General features: G+C 52.3%; 1 protein-coding gene and 1 pseudogene across 1 annotated transcript; one reads left to right on the forward strand and one right to left on the reverse strand.

The window, feature by feature from the left end:
• Positions 1–323: 323 nt before the first annotated feature.
• Positions 324–11,873, reverse strand: LOC132223370 (melanoma-associated antigen 4-like). Its single transcript, XM_059678611.1, has 2 exons — positions 11,733–11,873; positions 324–1,388 (listed from the first exon to the last, which is right to left on the reverse strand). Exons 1-2 carry the CDS (start codon positions 11,871–11,873, stop codon positions 324–326), a joined length of 1,206 nt encoding a protein of 401 aa, XP_059534594.1.
• Positions 11,874–17,296: 5,423 nt separating this feature from the next.
• On the forward strand, positions 17,297–18,648 carry LOC132223371 (heat shock transcription factor, X-linked member 3-like; annotated as a pseudogene).
• Positions 18,649–20,289: the final 1,641 nt, after the last annotated feature.

Here is a 20,289-nt window from a genome sequence, read left to right on the forward strand (position 1 = left end):
GTGTCCCAATTTTTGTTATACAAGAGCAAATCTCTTACTCTTGAGCTGGACATGTAGAAATATATAATGTTATCAATGTCATTTACAAACTTACATGCTAAAAGTTTATGAAACCTTCTATGAAAAGGGACATTCGAAAATTTCCCTAAAAATCCGAAAATAATAAATCATACCTTTCTCAATCATAATAGGAGCCCAAACCTTTCCCTGGGCCTCACTATTAGTTTCTTCTCAAGCATAGAGTTGAAAATTGGATGCACTTCATGCCCAGCAAAAGAAGTTAATGCTCATGGGCCTGAAAAGTGCCTGGATTCAACTCTGGCTCAGGCATAGTGGTTGTCATTGTACTCAGGCCCTTCAAGCAGTGATGAAAGGGAATAGGGATCCCTGTCATTAACCCCGAGCACAAACTGGAGGGTTTTCATCATGGTAGTCTCTGCATGTGCTCGGGGACCCCACAGGAACTCATAGCATGCAGGATCACTATTGGGCACCTGGCGGTACAGCAGGTACTGTTCCTGGACCCAAATTTTGGTGATGAGCTCCCTGGGCTCCCCATAGAGCCAATGCTCCTTCCCATCATACACCCCTACAACATTCAGTGCTTCCCACACTTTTTCCTCAGGGGCACAATCACCCTCTGAGGCGATCACCCACAGAACTGTGACCAGGAGGCCTGTGTTGGGATATCTGTGCCCATTGCTCACCATCCCATCATAGCTGAGCCCCAAGGCAGTGGCCAGGACATAGGTGTGAGTACTGGGGTCCATTTCTTCCACCACAATACCAAAACCCAACTGGATGCATTCAGTGGCTGCACTGAAGAGCTCAGGAAAGTGGTCCTGGTGCTCTTTGATGACACTACTCAGCATTTCTGCCTTTGTGGTCGGCTCCTTTGCACGATACTTAAGGAGTAGAAACTCCACCATTTCTATCATCTTCAAATGCAGTGCTTTGTGGAGCAAGGAATCGGCATCTTCATCAGGGCCTCCCTCAGCGTTTGGACCCTCCTCATCTTGGCTGCTGGAGCTCTCATCTTCAGCGTGTCTCCATGGAAAGGCTTCCATGGCATGGGGGGAGGCACCCTGAAGACTCTGGGGAGGACTTGGTGTCTCAGCAGCAGACACCTCCTCTAGGCTGTCTATAAACAGGACTGAGGGGGAGGAGGCCCGAGAGGAGTAGAGAGACAGGGCCTCCTCCTCATCCTCCACCTCCTCCTCCTGCATAGCCCAGAACAGTTCCTCTACCAACATGTCAGGGATCTCCATTGGGTCCTCATGGTCTTCCTCAGGCTTCCACGGCTCACTCATATGATGACCAGGCATGATGAGTCGTGCTCGAACAGTGACCGAGTGTGGGCAGAAGATGGGCGAGGAGGACCCACGGGCCTGGGGGAAGGGGAGTATGAGAGGCATGAGCTGAGAAACACAACCTAGGCGGCTCTGACAAAGGTGACTTCCAGCTCTCCCCTTTAGGGGTGTACATGGGCCTCACAGGGCTCACTCCTGATCAGCCTGCCCACTAAGAGCCTGAAGAAGGAAGTGACATGACTGCTCAGGGTATAGAAGGCACAGCACAGGGTTCTGTAGCTGACAGTGCGATGTGGAGGTGTCAGGCAATGTGGGGTCCCCTCTGACAGTGGTGGGGAGGCCATGGGGACATATTCATGGTCGGAACCTCACCTTAATTCCTAGCACTTCCTGGCCTCCTGCTGCTCTGTGACCTGAGAATATGTAGCATAAACCAAGGCCTTCACTTCCTTCTATCCGGGGGCTCTGCTGGAGGGAAAAACGGAGCACCTCAGGATGCACATGGCAATCACAGTCCTGGAACCCCAATGCTGACAGGAGGGGCAGCAGGACTCTGTGAGGTCCCGTCTGTTGTGGGCGGGAGGTTCCTCCTTGCACATGTAGGATCCAAACCTTTCCCCTGCCAGGGCCTGGCCCCTCACTGCCTTCTGCTGGCCTGAGGTCAAACTCTCAGAACAAGACCACACACACCTAACACTTGAGGGAAGAAAATGAGGGGGTTCCTCTCCCGGAGGATCAAGAAGGGGTGACTGAAGATTTGGGTCCATCTATCCTGGGTTAAGGCTCTAATCCCTTCTCACCATGACGCACTGCAGGGTTTCAGACCACTCTCTCTCTGCTGACTGAGCCCAATCTACTTAGACTTTGGCTTCACCTCCCTGAGGTACAGGAGTAGGAAGTGAGCTGAGCTAATCCAGGCACTATTCCGAGTTTCCCCATTGCTGACAGAGGAGGCAGGTTAAGTCTGGGTTCCCATGTGCTCTGCTTCCCCTCATTGCTCACCTTGATTCTTGGCAGGAACTAGGGTTCGTCTCTGTTGACAGAATTTGGATCCTGGGGATGATACAACGTATGGTCTCACACCAAGGTCCTCACCTTGCTGATAGCTCTGAGACAAAAGTGAACACGAGCTCCATCTGCCCCCACCCCTGTGCAGGTGCCCACACAACTGAAACCAGGGCATGGGCCCATCCATTCCGGGTAGAGTGCCCGTAGTCTTGCCTCAGGATACTTGCCTTTCTTCCTGGCCTGGCCTGGGTCTGAATCCAGCTGACCTGATTTCACCATGAATAACTGTCCTCAGTGAGAAAAGCTCAGGAGGAGCAGGCATGTGGAAACCGGGAGCATGTCACACCCAGGTACCCCTGCCTGGGGAATCTGGATGCTGAGGTCAGGACACTCCCTGATGCTGAGGGCTCTCTTCTTTTCTCAGGGAGCACAGAGCTGCAGTTTCCCACAAGAAAACATTCACACCTTTATGACCCTTCTACAACCTCAGCTCATCTTTGCATGAACTGAAGCCATTCCCTCTGACCAAGGCCCTGTCCTTCCAGAGTGCCCTCAGACAAACGTGAGGAGGAACCACCTCTGCAGACCCATGCCAGGCCTTTCCCAGGGCTGACAGCAGCACAGTCTGGGTTCAGGGCACCCATTGTCTGGAGTGTGGTATCCTCTTTCCTCACTGTGCTACCTAGGCTTACTCGGAGAGTGCCTGGGACCTTTCCCTTCCCATGAACTGAGAATGAATACTGGAGGCCATGTCCACCATTTCTTGTGACCTCCAAAGGGGACGTCAAGATACCACAGTAACTATCCTGCCGAGTGACCCAGTTGTGCCAGCAGAGCCTAAGCCAGCCGGTCCCTGTGTTAACTGGAGTGGGAAGTACCATCATCCTGCCTCAAGACCCACACTTTAATTACCAGCATTGCCTGGCACACCTCCCATGTTGCCCTGAATCCAGAACCTTCAGGACAATGCCCTCACCTCCCTTTGCCACTCCTAAGGTAGAAGTCTGGAAGCAACCCAAATCCACAGGCCTACCATGAGGCTTGCAGGTGCTGCTGGCAGTACCAGGCACACTGTGGACACTTATGGCCCTGGCCAAGCCTCAGGCATACATACTTCAAGGAGTGCTAGGGGGCTTCCTGAGTCCTAACTCGGGTCCTCACCTGGTATCCTGGCAGAGCCCTGCAGCCCCCTTCTTTGCCTACCTGGAGCCTGACCCCTCAGAGCTCAGGCGGTGGAGTCCGCTTGTTTTCCTGCAGGATCCTCACCGAGACTCCTGGCTGGAACTGGAACCTCCTGTCAACCTGAGAGGCCCAAGTCAGGGAGAGAGCATGTGGTCATGGGCCGGGGACCTCCAACGGTTCACAGTAGGGGTAATGTGGGGCATCTCTGTTGTGGGGTCCCTGGTCCCTCAGTCTTCCCTTTGCATGTTCACCTTGATTCCAGGCAAGACCCGGGTCCTCCCCTCTGCCAAATATGTCATTCCCCTGAATTCCAAGGGCTGACATCAGGTCTGGGCTTCTTCGGGTCCTCTCTGCATGGTCATCCACCATAGGGCCTCCCAACACTTTGAGCAGGGCAGACTTCTGTGGAATCCCTTCCAGTTAGGGGTCCTGGCTTCCCCCAGTCCTCCCTGTGGTTCCTCACCTTGACTCTTCCCTCTGCCCACCTGAGACCCTGCTCCTTACACCGAACCCCAGAGCCTGTCAGACCCAGATGCAAATGTCAGGAAAAGCACCTTGACTCTGGGCAGTGCTTCTGCATCCCTTCTGTGGACCTGAGGGAGGCCTTACATGATTTATCAAGTTTCCAGTCTCCCTCTGACCTGCAAGCGGAAGTCAGGAGACACCTCACAGGGTTATTTGACTTGGGCTCATCCATGGCTCATAGCAGGGGAGGCCCTATATGGGGTCCCCTATATTGTGGGGTTCTGGTCCCCGTCTTCCCTTCTTCAGCCGACCTGTGGCTCTGCTCCTTACACCAAACCCCAGTCTCTCACCCCTGATGCAGAAGTCACCCCATCCTGTAGTACCCCGCCCACTCTGGTCCTCCCAGGACTGAGGATTCTCAGGTTCAGGGCCCCCAATCGCCCTCAGGGTCCTCAACTTGACAGCAGCAGGACCTGGGGGTCCCTGTGCAGCCTGAAGCCCTGCTCCTTCTACCAAACCCCCCAGTGTCTCTCAGACCCAATGCAGAAATCACAAATCACAATGCGTGAGATCACCCCTCCCCCACCCCAGGAGGCCTGCCCGATGGACACTGTTCTGGGGTCCAGGCCCCCAGTCTCCCTCAGGGTCCCCACACTGACTCCGGGCAGGTCCAGACCCCCTCTGCCGACCTGAGACGCTGCCATGACACGGAGCCGCCCGAAGGTCTCAGACCACGAGGACCCGGAAGTCAGTCCTGACCACTCGTGGGCACCCCGCGCCTTGGGGCTCCCAGGACTGACTGCTCTGGCCCAGAGTCACCATATCCTCCCCACGGTCTCACCATGAGGCCTGCAGGTCCTGGGACCCTCCCTCTTTTAACCGGGAGGCCGGACCCCCCGCACGGAGGCCGTCACCACCGAGACCCCAGGGGAGGCCTGTGGGCCTCACTCCCCAGGGCTCCCGGCAGGGGCTGTACTAGCTCCCCGGGCACCTCCGTCTGGTCCTCACCCTGATCCCAGGCAGAGCCTGGGCCCTGCCGACCTGAGGAGGCTCCCTTCAGCGCCTGTGCCGTCTACCGACCCGAAGCCGGCCTCCCAAAGATGGCGCTCAGCTCCCTCAGACTTCTCAGGCGGAAGTCCGTGAGTCAGTGACATCACTTCCGGAAACCAATTGTGTGGTCACCCAGGACAGTTGACAGGGGCGGAGTTCTGCTCTTTTGTGCCCTGCCCGTACCTTCTGGTCCCTACCTGGGCTGGATGGCCTGGGCCCCCACCCTGTGCTGACCTGGGTCTGTGCCCTGCAGGCCAAGTGCCCTGAGACAAACCTGTGGAGGAACTACGTCTGCCGACCCATGCCGAGCCTTACCCAGGGCTGATAGCAGCACAGACTGGGTTCAAGGCACTCACTGTTTGGAGTGTGGTATCCTCCTTCCACACAACCCATGCACACTGGGAGAGTGCCTGGGACCTTTCCCTTCTGCTGAACAGAGAGTGAATACTGCAGGCCATGCCCACCATCTCTCTGAGACCTCCAAGGTGGACTTTAAGACACACCACATTGACTATCGTGCCGAGTGTGCCAGTTGTGCCAGCAGAGCCTAAGCCAGCCGGTCCCTGTGTTTACTGGGGTGGGAGGTACCACCATCCTGCCTCAAGACCCACACTTTAATTACCAGCATTGCCTGGCACACCTCCCACGTTGCCCTGAATCCAGCCCCTTCAGGACAATGTCCTCACCTCCTTTTGCCACTCCTAAGGTAGAAGTCTGGAAGCAACCCAAATCCACAGGCCTACCATGAGGCTTGCAGGTGCTGCTGGCAGGACGAGGCACACTGCGGACACTTATGGCCCTGGCCAAGCCTCAGGCATACATACTTCAAGGTGTGCTAGGGGGCTTCCTGAGTCCTAACCCGGGTCCTTACCTGGTATCCTGGCAGAGCCCTGCAGCCCTTCTTTGCCTATCTGGAGCCTAACCCCTCAGCCCTCAGGGGGTGGAGTCCGCTTGTCTTCCTGCAGGATCCTCACCGTCACTCCTGGCTGGAGCTGAAACCTCCTGTCAACCTGAGAGGCCCAAGTCAGTAAGAGACCATGTGGACATGGACACGGGGCCTCCCAGGGTTCACAGTAGGGGTAATGTGGGGCATCTCTGTTGTGGGGTCCCGGGTCCCTCAGTCTTCCCTTTGCATGTTCACCTGGACTCGGGGCATGACCTGGGTCCTCCCCTCTGCCACATATGTCATTCCCCTGAATTCCCAGGCCTGAAATCAGGTCTGGGCTTAGGCCTGACATCAGGTCTGGGCTTCTGCGATTCCTCTCTGCATGGTCATCTACCATAGGACCTCCCAACACTTTGAGCTGGGCAGACTTCTGTGGACTCCTCTCCGGTTAGGGTTCCTAGATTCCCCCAGTCCTCCCTGGGGGTTCTCACCTTGACTCTTCCCTCTGCCCACCTGAGACCGTGCTCCTTACACCGAAACCCAGAGGTTGTCAGACCCAGATGCAAAAGTCAGGAAAAGCACCTTGACTCTGGGCAGTGCTTCTGCATCCCTTCTGTGGACCTGAGGGAGGCCCTACAGTTCTTATCAAGTTTCCAGTCTCCCTCAGACCTGAATGCTGAAGTCAGGAGATCCCCCATGCAGTCACCAGCCCCGTAGCCTTCCAAGGCAGAGAGCAAGGTGTAGTTTTGTGCAGCTTCTACATTGGGAGTCCTGGGTCCCTTCTGTCCTGACACAGGGTCCCCATCATGACCCTGGCAGGTCCTGGGTCCTTCCTCTGCCTTCCTGGGGCTGGTTTGTGTACGAAACCCCCAGGTTCTGAGACCCTGATTTGAAGGCATTAAATGCCACTTGAGTCTAGATCAGCCATGGGCAAACTACGGCCTGCGGGCCGGATCCGGCCCCTTTGAAATGAATAAAACTAAAAAAAAAAAAAAAAAGAACGTACCCTTTTATGTAATGATGTTTACTTTGAATTTATATTAGTTCACACAAACACTCCATCCATGTTTTTTTTCCAGCCCTCCAGGCCAGTTTAAGAACCCATTGTGGCCCTCGAGTCAAAAAGTTTGCACACCCCTGGTAGGTAGTACTACTGCTCTCCTCTCTGTGCACCTGATTCCCTATATGGCCTTCTTATTTTTATTTTTTTTAATTTCATAATAATTCTTTATTGTTGAAAGAACTAGAGGCCTGATGCACGAAATTTAGGCAAGAGTAGGCCTTCCTTGCCCTGGCTGTCGGCACCAGCTTCCCTCTTTGCACCTGAGACCTGGGCTTCCTTCACAGCCCTGGTTTCTGGCCCTGGCTTCCTGAGGAATGACGTCCAGAAGGGTGTCCAGTCTAATTAGCATATAATGATTTTATTATTATAGATTACAAATGACCCCCTCCACCCCACCCCTGTCCTCTTGCCCCGCCCTCACCACCCAATTGTCTGTGTCCATGGGCCATGCATATATGCACACAAGGTTCTTGGTTGATTACTTCCTACCCTCCCCACCTTCCCTCTGAGATTCCCCAATCTGTCCCATGCTTGCATGTGTCTGTATCTATTTGGTTCATCAGTTTACTTTGTAACTTTGATTCCACATATGAGTGTGACCATGTGATATTTATCTTCCTTTGACTGGCTTATTTCACTTAGCACGATACTCTCCAGGTCCCTCCATGCTGTCTCAAAGGGTAAGAGACCCTTCCCTTTATACAGCTGCATAGTATTCCATGGCATACATGTACCACTGCTTTTTCATCAGGTCATTGATGGGCACCTGGGCTGTTTCCACATCTTAGCTATCCTAAATTGTGCTGCTATGAACATAGGGGTGCATACATTCTTTCTCATTGGTATTTCCGGTTTCTTAGGGAAATATTCCTAGAAGTGTGATTCCCTACACTTTTCACCAAGTCCTAAGTCTCACTCAGTCCTGGATACAGAAGTCAGGAAACTTGGCACTTGGTCTTTTACCAGGGAACATCCCAAGGCTGATAGCAGGGTAGGGTTTATGGGGTCCCCTGGTTGTGGGGTTCAGGGTGCCCTCCTTCATCCTGTGGCTGTGCTCCTTACAGTGAACACCAACATATCTCAGACCTGCATGCGGAAGTCAGGAGATACCTCAAGGGGTCATCTGACATGGGGTCTCCCATGGCTAGTAGCAGGGGAGGCCCTTTATGGGGTCTCCTATATTGTGGGGTCCTGGGTCCCATCTGTTCTCCTTCAGCGGACCTGTGGCTCTGCCCCTTACACCATATCCCAGAGTCTCACACCTGATGCAGAAGTCACCCCATCCTGTAGTACCCCGCCCACAGGTCCTCCCAGGACTGAGGATTCTGGAGTCCAGGCCCCCCAATCTCCCTCAGGGTCCTCAACTTGACAGCAGCAGGATCTGGGGTCCCCCCTGTGCTGCCTGCAGCCCTGCTCCTTCTACCAAACCCCCCAGTGTCTCTCAGACCCAATGCAGAAATCACAAAGCACAATGCATGAGATCACCCCTCCCCCACCCCAGGAGGCAGGCCTCCCCAAGTCCCTCTGGGTCCTAGAGTCCGGGAGGTGGGAGGGATTGCGCAGCCAGACAGACCTGCCTGAGGTACCCGGATCTGACAGGAGCACCAGCCTGGGTCCCGGGGTGGGCCCTCTGTGTGGGTGGCTGGAGCCCTCAGTCCCTATTGGAGGGTCCTCACAGCCCTGGCTTGGACACTGTGGTCACATCACGGTTCCCAGAGGGGGCGCTGCAGAGCCGTGGTTCCTGGGGGAGTATCAGACCCTAACTGCCTCCCCTGCCCCCACTTCCCATGGTGCCTCTTCCCCAGACCACCAGGCACTATGGAAACATTGTGTTCTACATGTTTCCTTTCAGTAAAGTCACAGAGCTACAGCAGGGATTTGGAGCGGGCCCCCAATCTCCCCCAGTGTCCTCAACTTCACAGCAGCACGGCCTGCCCCCCACCAACTACACCTGAAGCCCTGCTCCTTCTACGAACCCCCCCCACCCCCTGTTTCTATCAAACCCAATGCAGAATTCACAAAGCACAATGCGTGAGAGCACCCCTCCCCCACCCCAGGAGGCCTGCCCAATGGACACTGTTCTGGGGTCCAGGCCCCCAATCTCCCTCAGGGTCCTCAGCTTGATAGCAGCAGGACCTGGGGTCCCCCCTGTGCTGCATGAAGCGTTGCTCCTTCTACCAAACCCTCCCTGTCTCTCAGACCCAATGCAGAAATCACAAAGCACAATGTGTGAAAGCACCCCTCCCCCACCCCAGGAGGCCTGCCAGGTGGACACTGTTCTGGGGCCAGGCACCCAGTCTCCCTCAGGGTCCCCACACTGACGCCAGGCAGGTCCCGGACACCCTGAGACGCTGCCTTGACATGGAGCCGCCCGAGGGTCTCAGACCTGGAGGACCCGGAAGTCAGGCCTCGCTGCTTGGGGTCATCCCGAGCCTTGGGGCTCCCGGGACTGACTGCTCTGGACCAGAGTCATCTTGTCCCCCCCACGGCCTCACCGTGAGGCCTGCAGGTCCTGGGACCCTCCCTCTGTGAACCGGGAGGCCGGACCCCCACATGGAGGCCCTCACCCCGAGACCCCAGGGCAGGCCTGTGGGCCTCACTCCCCAGGGCTCCCGGCAGGGGCTGAACTAGCTCCCGGGCACCTCCGTCTGGTCCTCACCCTGATTCCAGGCAGAGCCTGGGCCCGCTGGTGCAGACCTGAGATTGCACCCCCTCAGCGCCTGTCCTCCCGCCCCTACCCCGTTCTCTGAGGAGGTTGGGGAAGGGGGCAGGGAGTAGTTTCCAGTAAGACGACCCACCGAGGACTCTCAGTGCTGACAGGAGGGCCTCCCTGTTCCGGGGGCCTCCATCGTCCATCAGGGTCATACCTGGACTCTGCAGCCCTGGGCTCCTGCCCTCCACGGACCTGAAGCCGGCCTCCCAAAGATGGTGCTCTCCTCTCTCAGACTTCCGGGGAGCAAGTCAGTGTGCGGAACTTCCGGACTGGCACTCTGGGTTCCCCTGCTCCTGAGAGCAGGGGCAGAGAGCAGATCTAGGGGCCTGGAAGTCCTGTCTCTGTTCCCTCCTCCATCTCACCACACCAGGACTCCCTCCCTCTGTGGACTTCAGTCTGTGTCCCTCAGTCTGTGTCCCTCAGACCTAGGCTCTAACTCCCTGGATTGCCCAGGCAGGTGGAGGCATATGCTCAGCCAAGAGCCCCACCCAGGGTCCCTAGAGCTGACAGGAGCACCAGGAGATGGATGCTGTCGTGCCCTCTGTTCTGAAGCCAGTGGACACCAAAGTCCTCACCCAGGAGGGCCTCACACCCCTTGCAGAGATGCTGCAGTACCAGGACCGATGCTGCGGAGGGCGCTGTAGCTCCCAGGATGTGTCAGGGGCTGAGAAGAAGGATTATTATGAGTGTGGATTAAAAAGTGAAAACACCTGCAGTGGACAAGGGAAATGTCGACAGACAACCACAATCCCACACCTCCCCAAATCCCTGCTGCTGCTCAGCATATTCAGTAGCAGCTAACCTTTAGAACCCACAGTTTCCACAGTGTCAACTAAGCTGGTGAAGAAACCCCATAAGACCCTTTGTTCTTCTTTGCTCTCCAACCCTTCCAACAGGGATAGGAAGAAACTGGGATCCTTGCTATTGGCCCTGAGCTAATATTTCAGGACTTTCAACTTGCTGCTTTCAGCATGGGCCCCAGGGGCCCCACAGGACCTCGTATGGTGCAGGATCACTTTTGAACTGGGTAGTACAAATACAGGTTTGGTCAATGTCATTCACAAACTTAGATGCTGAAGCTTGCAAAACCGTCTTTTTTATTTTTAATTTTTATTGTTTTAATATTATTATTTTTAATTAAATCTTTATTGTTCATATTATTACAGTTGTTCCTCTCTTTCCCCCCATAGCTCCACTCCACACGGTTCCCACCCCACCCTCTGCCCTTACCCTCCTCCCCCCACTGTCTTTATCCATAGGTGTACGGTTTTTGTCCAGTGTCTTCCTGCACCCCCACACCCCTTCTCCCCTGAGAATAGTCAGTCCACTCCCTTTCTATGCCTCTGGTTCTATTATATTCACCAGTTTATTCTGTTCATCAGATTATTTATTCACTTGATTTTTAGATTCACTTGTTGATAGATGTGTATTTGTTGTTCACAATTTGTATCTTCACCTTTTTCTTCTTCCTCTTCTTAAAGGATACCTTTCAGCATTTCATATAATACTGGTTTGGTGGTGATGAACTCCTTTAGCTTTTTCTTATCTGTGAAGCTCTTTATCTGACTGTCAGCTGATTTCTCAACAGAAGCGATGCAGGCCAGAAGGGAGTGGCAAGAAATATCCAAAGTGATGAATACCAAGAACCTACAACCAAGATTACTTTACCCAGCAAAGCTATCATTCAGAATTGAAGGTCAGAGAAAGAGCTCGTGAAACCTTCTATGAAAAGAAACAACATTTGAAAAATTCCCATAGAAAACAAGGATAAATTTCTAAATCATCACAGGTACCAAAAGATGCTACAACCATTTTCCCCGCAACTTGCCCTGGGCCTCACAACCTAGAACGTGGACTTCCCTCTTCTCAAATGCAGAGTGAAGAATTAGCCTCACATCTTGCCCAGCTGGAGAAGGGGCCAGACATGGGCCTGAAACGTGCCCGGGTGCAACTTGGCTCAGGCCCCCTCTTCCTCGCCACTCATAGCCTCTTCAGGCAGGGATGGGATGGAACTAGGATCCCTTTTCTATAATCCCTGAACAAAAATTTAAGGACTTTGGACTTGGTGGTCTCAGCATGGGCCCTGAGACCCCACAGGAACTTGTGGTGTTCCTGATCACTGTTGGGCACCTGCAGGTACAGCAGGTACTGTTCCTGCAGCCAAATGTTGGTGAGGAGCCCCCGTGGGATCCCCATAGATCCAATGTTCCTTCCCATCATGCAAGCCCATGACCTGCAGGGCTTCCCAGATTTCATCCTCGGGGACACAGTTGCCCTTTGTGGCGATCACCCACACAAGTGTGACCAGGAGGACATTGTTGGGAAATCTGTGCTCATTGCTCACCATCCTGCTCCTAAGGTATCTTGCAAAAGAACGGATCACAAAGGCAGAAATGCTGAATAGTGTCATCAAAGAGTACCAGGACCGCTTCCCTGAGATCTTCATCCAAGTCTCCAGTGCGTGCAGCTGGTATTTGGCATTGATGGGAGGGAAGTAGACGCAATGACCACTCCTATGTCCTGGTCACCACCGTGGGCCTCACCTATGACTGGGGGCTGATCAAGAAAGAAGACCTGACCAAGAGAGGCAGCAATACACAAGGAGCATTACTGGATAGGGCCTGGACTGGGCTGAGGAAGAGAAGAGTCCCTCACAGCAGGAGACCCTTTATGGGTTTTGGGGTCAGGAGGGCACTGTCCAGAAGGGAGTACTATAGTTTGAATGCTTGTGTCCTCCTAAAAGGCTGATGTTTAAACCCTAACCCCTAAAGATGACAACATTAGGAGGTTGGGCCTTTGGAATGTGCTTAGGTTATGATGGCTGAGCCCTCAGGGATGGGAGTAGCACCTTAAAAAGAGTCTCCAGAGAGATGCACGCTACTTCCACCATGTGAGGACACAGCAAGGAGGGCCCTCACTGCAGCACACTGGCACCTTATTCTTGGACCTCCAGCCTCCAGAACAGGGGGAAGTAAATCTCTGTTGGCGATAAGCTACTCAGTCTGTGGTATTTTGTTATGGAGTTCTTATCAAGTTTCCAGTCTCCCTCAGACCTGAATGCTGAAGTCAGGAGACACCCCATGTGGTCACCAGCCCTGTGGCCTTCCAAGGCTGAGAGCAAGGTGTGGTTTTGTGCAGCTTCTACATTGCGAGTCCTGGGTCCTCTCAGGCCTGACTCAGGGTCCCCATCATGACCCTGGCAGGTCCTGGGTGCTTCCTCTGCCTCCCTGGGGCTGGTATGTGTACGAAAGCCCACAGGCTCTGAGACCATGCAAGGGAAGACCAGGTCTCAGGTGCCAGAGGGAAGCTGGTGCCAGCAGCCAGGGGAAGGAAGGCCTACTCTTGCATAAATTTTGTGCATCAGGCCTCTAGTTCTTTCAACAATAAAAAATTATTATAGTAGCCCCACTGGACTAGGGAGGAGTGTAAGGGAACAGCTGGATGGCTGGCATTGGAGAGGAGGCTCACGTGTCTAAGTGAAGTTGCTCAGCAGCTTGGGGGAGTGGCTTGAGGCCTTAGAACCACAAGACTCTCTTTTATCTACTCTTAGCAGCCAGGCCAGCCTCAAGGGCCCCAGAGTCCAGAGCTCAGTATTTTCTCTATGGCTGCAAGGCTATGCAGATGCAAAAGCCAAGTCAGGACTGAAATCATTTTTCCCTAGGGTGCGGCTGTATTGGTAGCCCAGTCAGCTGTGCTGTGCTGTGCTATGCTGTGCTGGAGTCACATGACTTTGGGGACTCTGTTCATAAGGTGGCAACACACACGGGTCATCTCTGGGGCCTTTGGAACTCTGAAGAACAAACCAATCACCTCTGTCAAAGGGTCCTGAGCATGGCGCCTAATAAATACTGTCTGACTGGTGATTGTGGGACCCAGGGTTGAATTTCTGGGACTGAGCAGGCTTACAGAGGGAGGCTATTTCCATAATGCATTTCTTCAACTCCATTGAAGTCAACAGTATGAAAATATCATCTTCAGAAGGAAAGAATGAGCCTGATGTCCTAGATTATTCATGACAATGGAAATTTGGTGGTTCTTGAATCAAAGATCCTCTAAAAACCTCGGGACTCAAGAGTGCCTAAAACATATCAAATAAACACCCTTTCCCCACAAAATGACAGACTCTGGTTTCCAGAGGCTTCTCTCCAATTTCCTTCCAATAAAATGGGCAAGTCCCTTTAAATAAGCCATTAGCAGAGTCATGAGCTAGCAAAGGCCACAAGGACACCTCCTTTTCAGCCTTTAAAAAACTCGCTTAAGGAACAATTCTTTGGTAGGCAACCAAAGGGAGCTGGCTGTCTAACCAGAGACACTAGGTGGAGCTTCCCTTTGAAAAGCCAGCCATTTTTATCCTCTAGGGCAGGGGTGGGCAACCTTTTTGTGAGTGCGTGCCAAAATCAGCAACATCTCTGACTCAAAATTCTTCTGCGTGCCAACCCCAATTTGTTGAGAACATGTTATGCCTACTTGATATCTCTTAAGGTGTACGTATGTGAAGAACCTTGAGGAAATAATAAAATTCATTGGAGCGACAAAAACACAGTATATGATGATGAAAAATGCATTTATTTTTTAATGTATACATGTAAACGGATAGTCCGACAGAAAACGTTATGACTCCGTTTGATATTATCAGTGGGACTTTGCTGCTGCATCACTGATGACAGAGATTTTACATAAGGTTTATATTTCATGACCTTCAGAGATATGCAGGATCCACTACTTTCATCCATCAAGGTAATCCTATTATGAGACTTAACAAAATTCATCACTGAGGACAAAGATTCACAAGAACAAAGTAGTGGATGAAAACTTGGAGAGTAATGCTGTTGCAAAGATTTTTTTTTTGCTGTTTTTAGTATTTTTTATTTTTATTTTTATTATTTTTTTATTGCTTAAAGTATTACAAAGGGTATTACATACTTGTCCTTCCCGCCCCCCCCCGCACTTGACAATCCCCTGGCCTCCCCTACCCCCCAGTGTCTTATGTCCATTGGATATGCTTATATGCATGCATATAAGTCCTTCTGTTGATCTCTTAAACCCCCCCACTTCTGCCCCCTTAACCTCCCTGGGCTTCCCACTGTGTTTGACAGTCTGTTTGAGGCAGCTCTGCCGCTGTATCTATTTTTGTTCATAAGTTTATAATGGTCTTTATTATCCATGAATGTGTGAGATCATGTGCTATTCTTCCTTCATTGACTGGCTTCTTTCACTTAGCATAATGCTCTCCAGTTCCATCCATGCCGTTGCAAATGGTAAGAGTTCTCTCTTTTTTACAGCAGCCTAGTATTCCATCATGTAGATGTACCACAGTTTTCTAATCCATTCATCTACTGATGGGCACTTAGGCTGTTTCCAGATCTTAGCTATGGTGAATTGTTCTGGATGAACATATGTGTGCATATATCCTTTCTGATTGGTGTTTCTGGTTTCTTGGGATGTTGCAAAGATTTTTAAACAGAGAAAATTCTCTGGAATGGCATTCCAAGTCTTCAGTAGTTTGTTTTCAACGCTATTGAAATTACTCTTTCCCTCTTTCGTCAATCCATGTCTATGGTCTTTAAGATAACTTGTTACGTAAAATTATTTATTTATGTAATATGCACCTACACTGAACTTATCTGAAAAATAAAAAGTCAATATTAAGAAAAAATTGTAAATTGAAGATTATAAGAGAGGGTTTCGCGTGCGAGCACAAGTTACTGGCATGCCATGTTTGGCACGCGTGCCAGGGGTTGCCCACCCCTGCTCTAGGGCATGTCTTCCATGAATAAACTTATTTTTGAATGAATGCTTTGTAAACCTGTTTAGAAGTACAAAGACCATGGACTGAACCCGAATCTTGACTGGGTGCTCATCTTTAAGCTGAGAGGCACCTTGGGGTATTTTCTTCCCTAATGCCTCTGGATTTCCTTTCAGAACAAAGGAACGACCCTCAGAGAGGACAAATAACACCACTTACTGGCAGGGCTGGGACCAGGACCTAGGACCCGTGCAGGTGGTGCCTTTCCATCTCCCTATACAGAGTGATTATTAAGACCAAAGTTACCCAAAACAGCTAGAGAACATGGATCACCGAAACCACTGTCGTATCCTCTCCTCTATGGTGAAGATGACTTGAATTTTGCTTTTGTGCCATCTCACACCCAGGCTCACATCTAAGTTCAACTACATATTTATGATTATTTTCATATCAGCTTCCTTCAGTCACAGCTAGCTAAACAAGATGGAATTTAACTTAGTAGTGAGTCTGTGTATGGTTCTTGAAAAGAAGCTAACCCAAGAGCAAACAAAATGATTCAATGTACCTATCTTCAAGGCTATGGCAGAACAGGAACACAGTGGTGTGTGTGTGTGGGGGGGGGGGTTGGGAGGGGTAGGGGGCGGAGGGCTTCTGGCAGGGAGAACAGGGCTGGCTTCAGAGTGAGTCAGTGAAATGCTTTGTTTCCTCAGAGCTGAATATGTGCCCAACCACAAATCACCAATGAAAAGGGCAAGTACCAAAGGAGATCCAATTTGGAAGTGGGAAGCCTGAAATCTGGGAAAGCCAAAGCCCACCCACCTCACTGAAGAAAGGAAATGGGGCATAGGGGAGGCCTCAAGGGAGTCTGAATCTGAGGGTCTTGGGAGGGTGATTTGAGAAGACACATGCAGGTGCCCCAAAGTGAACCCATCTTGGGTAGTGAGAAGAGTTCCTATGTGGAAGACATAGAAACTAAAGCCAATGTTATTGTGACCTGAGAGTGGTGAGATTTGGCGGCAAGCCAAGCTCAAGAGGGGGCTCTGAGGACATCAGAGGGTGTGGCTGCCCATTCCCACTGCAACACCGTGTTTAACATCTTCTCTCAGGTGCTTGGGTAGCACTGTGGTTGAGGAATGAGTGGAACATTCCCAACTGTGCTGAAACACAGCCCTATTCTAGGGACAACTGGACCCAGGGCTAAGAAAATAGGACTCTCTTTTGGGCTCATCTGAGCACGACCTGCCAATCAGTAGGCACAGCTGGAAGAGACAAAGCAGGAAGCTTGTGAGGGGTGCATTGAAAATGGAGGCTACCTACTGAGACTAGGCAAACCACCATCTTCTGAGAGACACAGTCCCCCAGGAGCCCATCTGACCCAGGCAGTCTTGGTGGTTGCCCAGGCTAAGACTAACCAGGGCCTTGCCCTTGAGCAACAAAGAGGCCATGAACCGCCTGCACCCCTTCTGTAGGGATGGGGGTGGAGATAGGATCATGACCTCTCAACACATCCAGTGAACTAGCAACAAGAAAAAAATCTTCCTGGCAGCATATGAACACTTTTTATATTAACCTGACCACTATTTCTCTATACTTTTAGAAGAGAGAGAAGATGGGGGCCCTCCCGATATCCACTCCCCTACACTTGGCCAGGGCCCACACTCCAGAGCAGCCATAAGTCACCTTTGTGACAGCACATGACTTAAGCAGCTGGTTGCCCCACGACCAAGACTCTAGAATATTGAGGACAGTGTATGTAGGGCGTCACTGCTGTGACCAAAGGCATTTCTGACCCCACTTTTGAAGTGATAGGATCCTGGGTACCAAGTGCTTTTTGATGTAGAGCATCAACATGGCTAATCAGAATACCCCTGAGATGCAAAAAGCCAAGCTGGCCCCATCAGAGGATGGACAACCACCAATAATGTTCCAATATGATACATCCCCAGATCCTCATGTGTGTCCAAGGCTTTGGAGGGGCACGGGGACCAAGAAGAGAGCCCAGATCCAAGCCCCCAAGACAACCGCAACCACTGGACCCAAACAAAGGCACCACCAGTGTGGAAGGAAACAACATTCTTCTTGGGCTGTCCTTCCCAAGAAAGCCTTGGAGGATAGTGGAGGATGAGGCCTTCCCGTCTGTGTGTTGGAATGATGACGGAGACACCGTGATCATTGATGAAAATCTTTTCCAGAGCGAGATTCTTTGCCGAAGGGGCGACGAGCAAATCTTTGAATCGAAAAGCCTGAAGAGTTTCATCTGCTTGCTGAACCACCATGGCTTTAGCAAAATATGCCCAGGAAACTCTTCAGTTTGCTCTGCAGGGAACAGGATGGTGGTAAAGTAGAAAGTCCTCCCATTTCCCACGATCCCTGTTTCTCAAACATCTTCCTAGTGGACCCAGCAGAACAATATACTGAAAGGGCATGATTTCAGGGCCTAACCCCTTTTCATATGATACAGTATTTATGAAAAGATGAGAAAGTATAGATTTTCATTTGAAACTATAGCCCCCTTAGAGATAACCTGCAGGGATGAGTAAAGAGTCTGAGCGGCCAGTTAATGTCAAATAGGTATATTTTCTCCACAAGTGACTAATTTAATTAATTTTGTTTCAGATCTACAGAAATTGCAATTTCCAGAGAGGCAAGCCTTGCCTCCTCGAGAACATTACAACACAAGGCAACCCGGTGACATGTGTTTGTCCAGGGACCAGTGTCACCCCCCCCCAAAAAAAAGAAAGATGAAGATGGCCCCCACAAGACACTCCCCAAGATCACAGCACCAGAGCGGCGGCAAAGAAGCCGAACAAAAGGCTCAGGAGACAGGCAAGAATGATTGGGGACCCAATGCCTTCCCCCCCTGCCCCCCGGGCATTTGAGATCACAGTTCCTCAGCCCATGGAGAGTGCCAGGGAGGTCCAGTGCCCAAGTGAAGCAAGTGGTTCAAGTGGGGAGGGTACTTTTGGCAGTGTCATGTTTGTTCCCTGGGATATTGCCGGAACCAAATGACATAGGGGATCTGCCACCCCTCCCCCCACCCTCATCAAATGAACCGCTACAAGGTTCAGTGATGTCTTTGTACAACATGTGCTATTCCACACTGATCGCTGGCGTTTCAGTCATGACTCCATCAAGGACCCTGACTAGGCTGAGGAGGAGCAGGAGGGCTCCTCAGATAACAAGTGTTCAGTCTGTGAGCGGTTCAAGCACAATGCAGGCCCATAATGTCACAGGCTTTGTAACCATGAATCCATTTCCACTTTAATAAAGAAAGGCAAAAACTACATGGTACAGAATAAACAATCCAATGAGAATTGTGAGTCTGTGTTCTTCTGTTTCCGCGCCACACACCTCATCAGAATGAGCCTGAGGAGGCTAGAAATCCTGGCTCCAGACAGGATTTTGTCCCAGTTGTCCTCGTTCATTTTCACACCCTCGACAAGGAACTGGCTAGGGGGTCCTGAGGCAAGCCAGGTCCACAGAAGGGATGCAGAAGCACTGCCCAGAGTCAAGGTGCTTTTCCTGACTTTTGCATCTGGGTCTGACAACCTCTGGGTTTCGGTGTAAGGAGCACGGTCTCAGGTGGGCAGAGGGAAGAGTCAAGGTGAGAACCCCCAGGGCGGATTGGGGGAATCTAGGAACCCTAACCGGAGAGGAGTCCACAGAAGTCTGCCCAGCTCAAAGTGTTGGGAGGTCCTATGGTAGATGACCATGCAGAGAGGAATCGCAGAAGCCCAGACCTGATGTCAGGCCTAAGTCCAGACCTGATTTCAGGCCTGGGAATTCAGGGGAATGACATATGTGGCAGAGGGGAGGACCCAGGTCATGCGTTTGTCCAGGGTCTCGGTGGTGACGGCCTCCGTGCGGGGGGTCCGGCCTCCCGGTTAAAAGAGGGAGGGTGCCAGGACCTGCAGGCCATCCAGCCCAGGTAGCGACCAGAAGGGGCGGGCTGGGCACAAAAGAGCAGAACTCCGCCCCTGTCAACTGTCCTGGGTGACCACACAATTGGTTTCCGGAAGTGATGTCACTGACTCATGGACTTCCGCCTGAGAAGTCAGAGGGAGCTGAGCGCCATCTTTGGGAGGCCGGCTTCGGGTCGGTAGACTGCACAGGCGCTGAGGGGAGCCTCCCCAGGTCGGCAGGGCCCAGGCTCTGCCTGTGATCAGGGTGAGGACCAGACGGAGGTGCCCGGGGAGCTATTTCAGCCCCTGCCGGGAGCCCTGGGGAGTGAGGCCCACAGGCCTCCCCTGGGGTCTCGGTGGTGACGGCCTCCGTGCGGGGGGTCCGGCCTCCCGGTTAAAAGAGGGAGGGTCCCAGGACCTGCAGGCCTCATGGTGAGGCCGTGGGGAGGATATGGTGACTCTGGACCAGAGAAGTCAGTCCTGGGAGCCCCAAGGCTCGGGGTGACCACAAGTGGTCAGGACTGACTTCCGGGTCCTCGTGGTCTGAGACCCTAGGGCGGATCCGTGTCACGGCAGCATCTCAGGTCCGCAGAGGGGGTCCGGGACCTGCCCGGAGTCAGTGTGGGGACCCTGAGGGAGACTGGGGGCCTGGACCCCAGAACAGTGTCCATCGGGCAGGCCTCCTGGGGTGGGGGAGGGGTGATCTCACGCATTGTGATTTGTGATTTCTGCATTGGGTCTGAGAGACACTGGGGGGTTTGGTAGAAGGAGCAGGGCTTCAGGCTGCACAGGGACCCCCAGGTCCTGCTGCTGTCAAGTTGAGGACCCTGAGGGCGATTGGGGGCTCTGGACCTGAGAATCCTCAGTCCTGGGAGGACCAGAGTGGGTGGGGTACTACAGGATGGGGTGACTTCTGCATCAGGGGTGAGAGACTGGGGTTTGGTGTAAGGAGCAGAGCCACAGG

This window comes from Myotis daubentonii, chromosome X (genome assembly GCF_963259705.1).
Source record: "Myotis daubentonii chromosome X, mMyoDau2.1, whole genome shotgun sequence".
Lineage (NCBI taxonomy): Eukaryota > Metazoa > Chordata > Mammalia > Chiroptera > Vespertilionidae > Myotis > Myotis daubentonii.

Coding starts and splice junctions, on each gene's coding strand:
- LOC132223370 (XM_059678611.1), bottom strand. CDS start 11,873: ATGGGGATCCCACGGGGGCTCCTCACCAACATTTGGCTGCAGGAACAG. Junction 1,389..11,732: donor CTGAGACCACCAAGTCCAAA/GTCCTTAAATTT, acceptor CCCTTCCCCCAG/GCCCGTGGGTCCTCCTCGCC.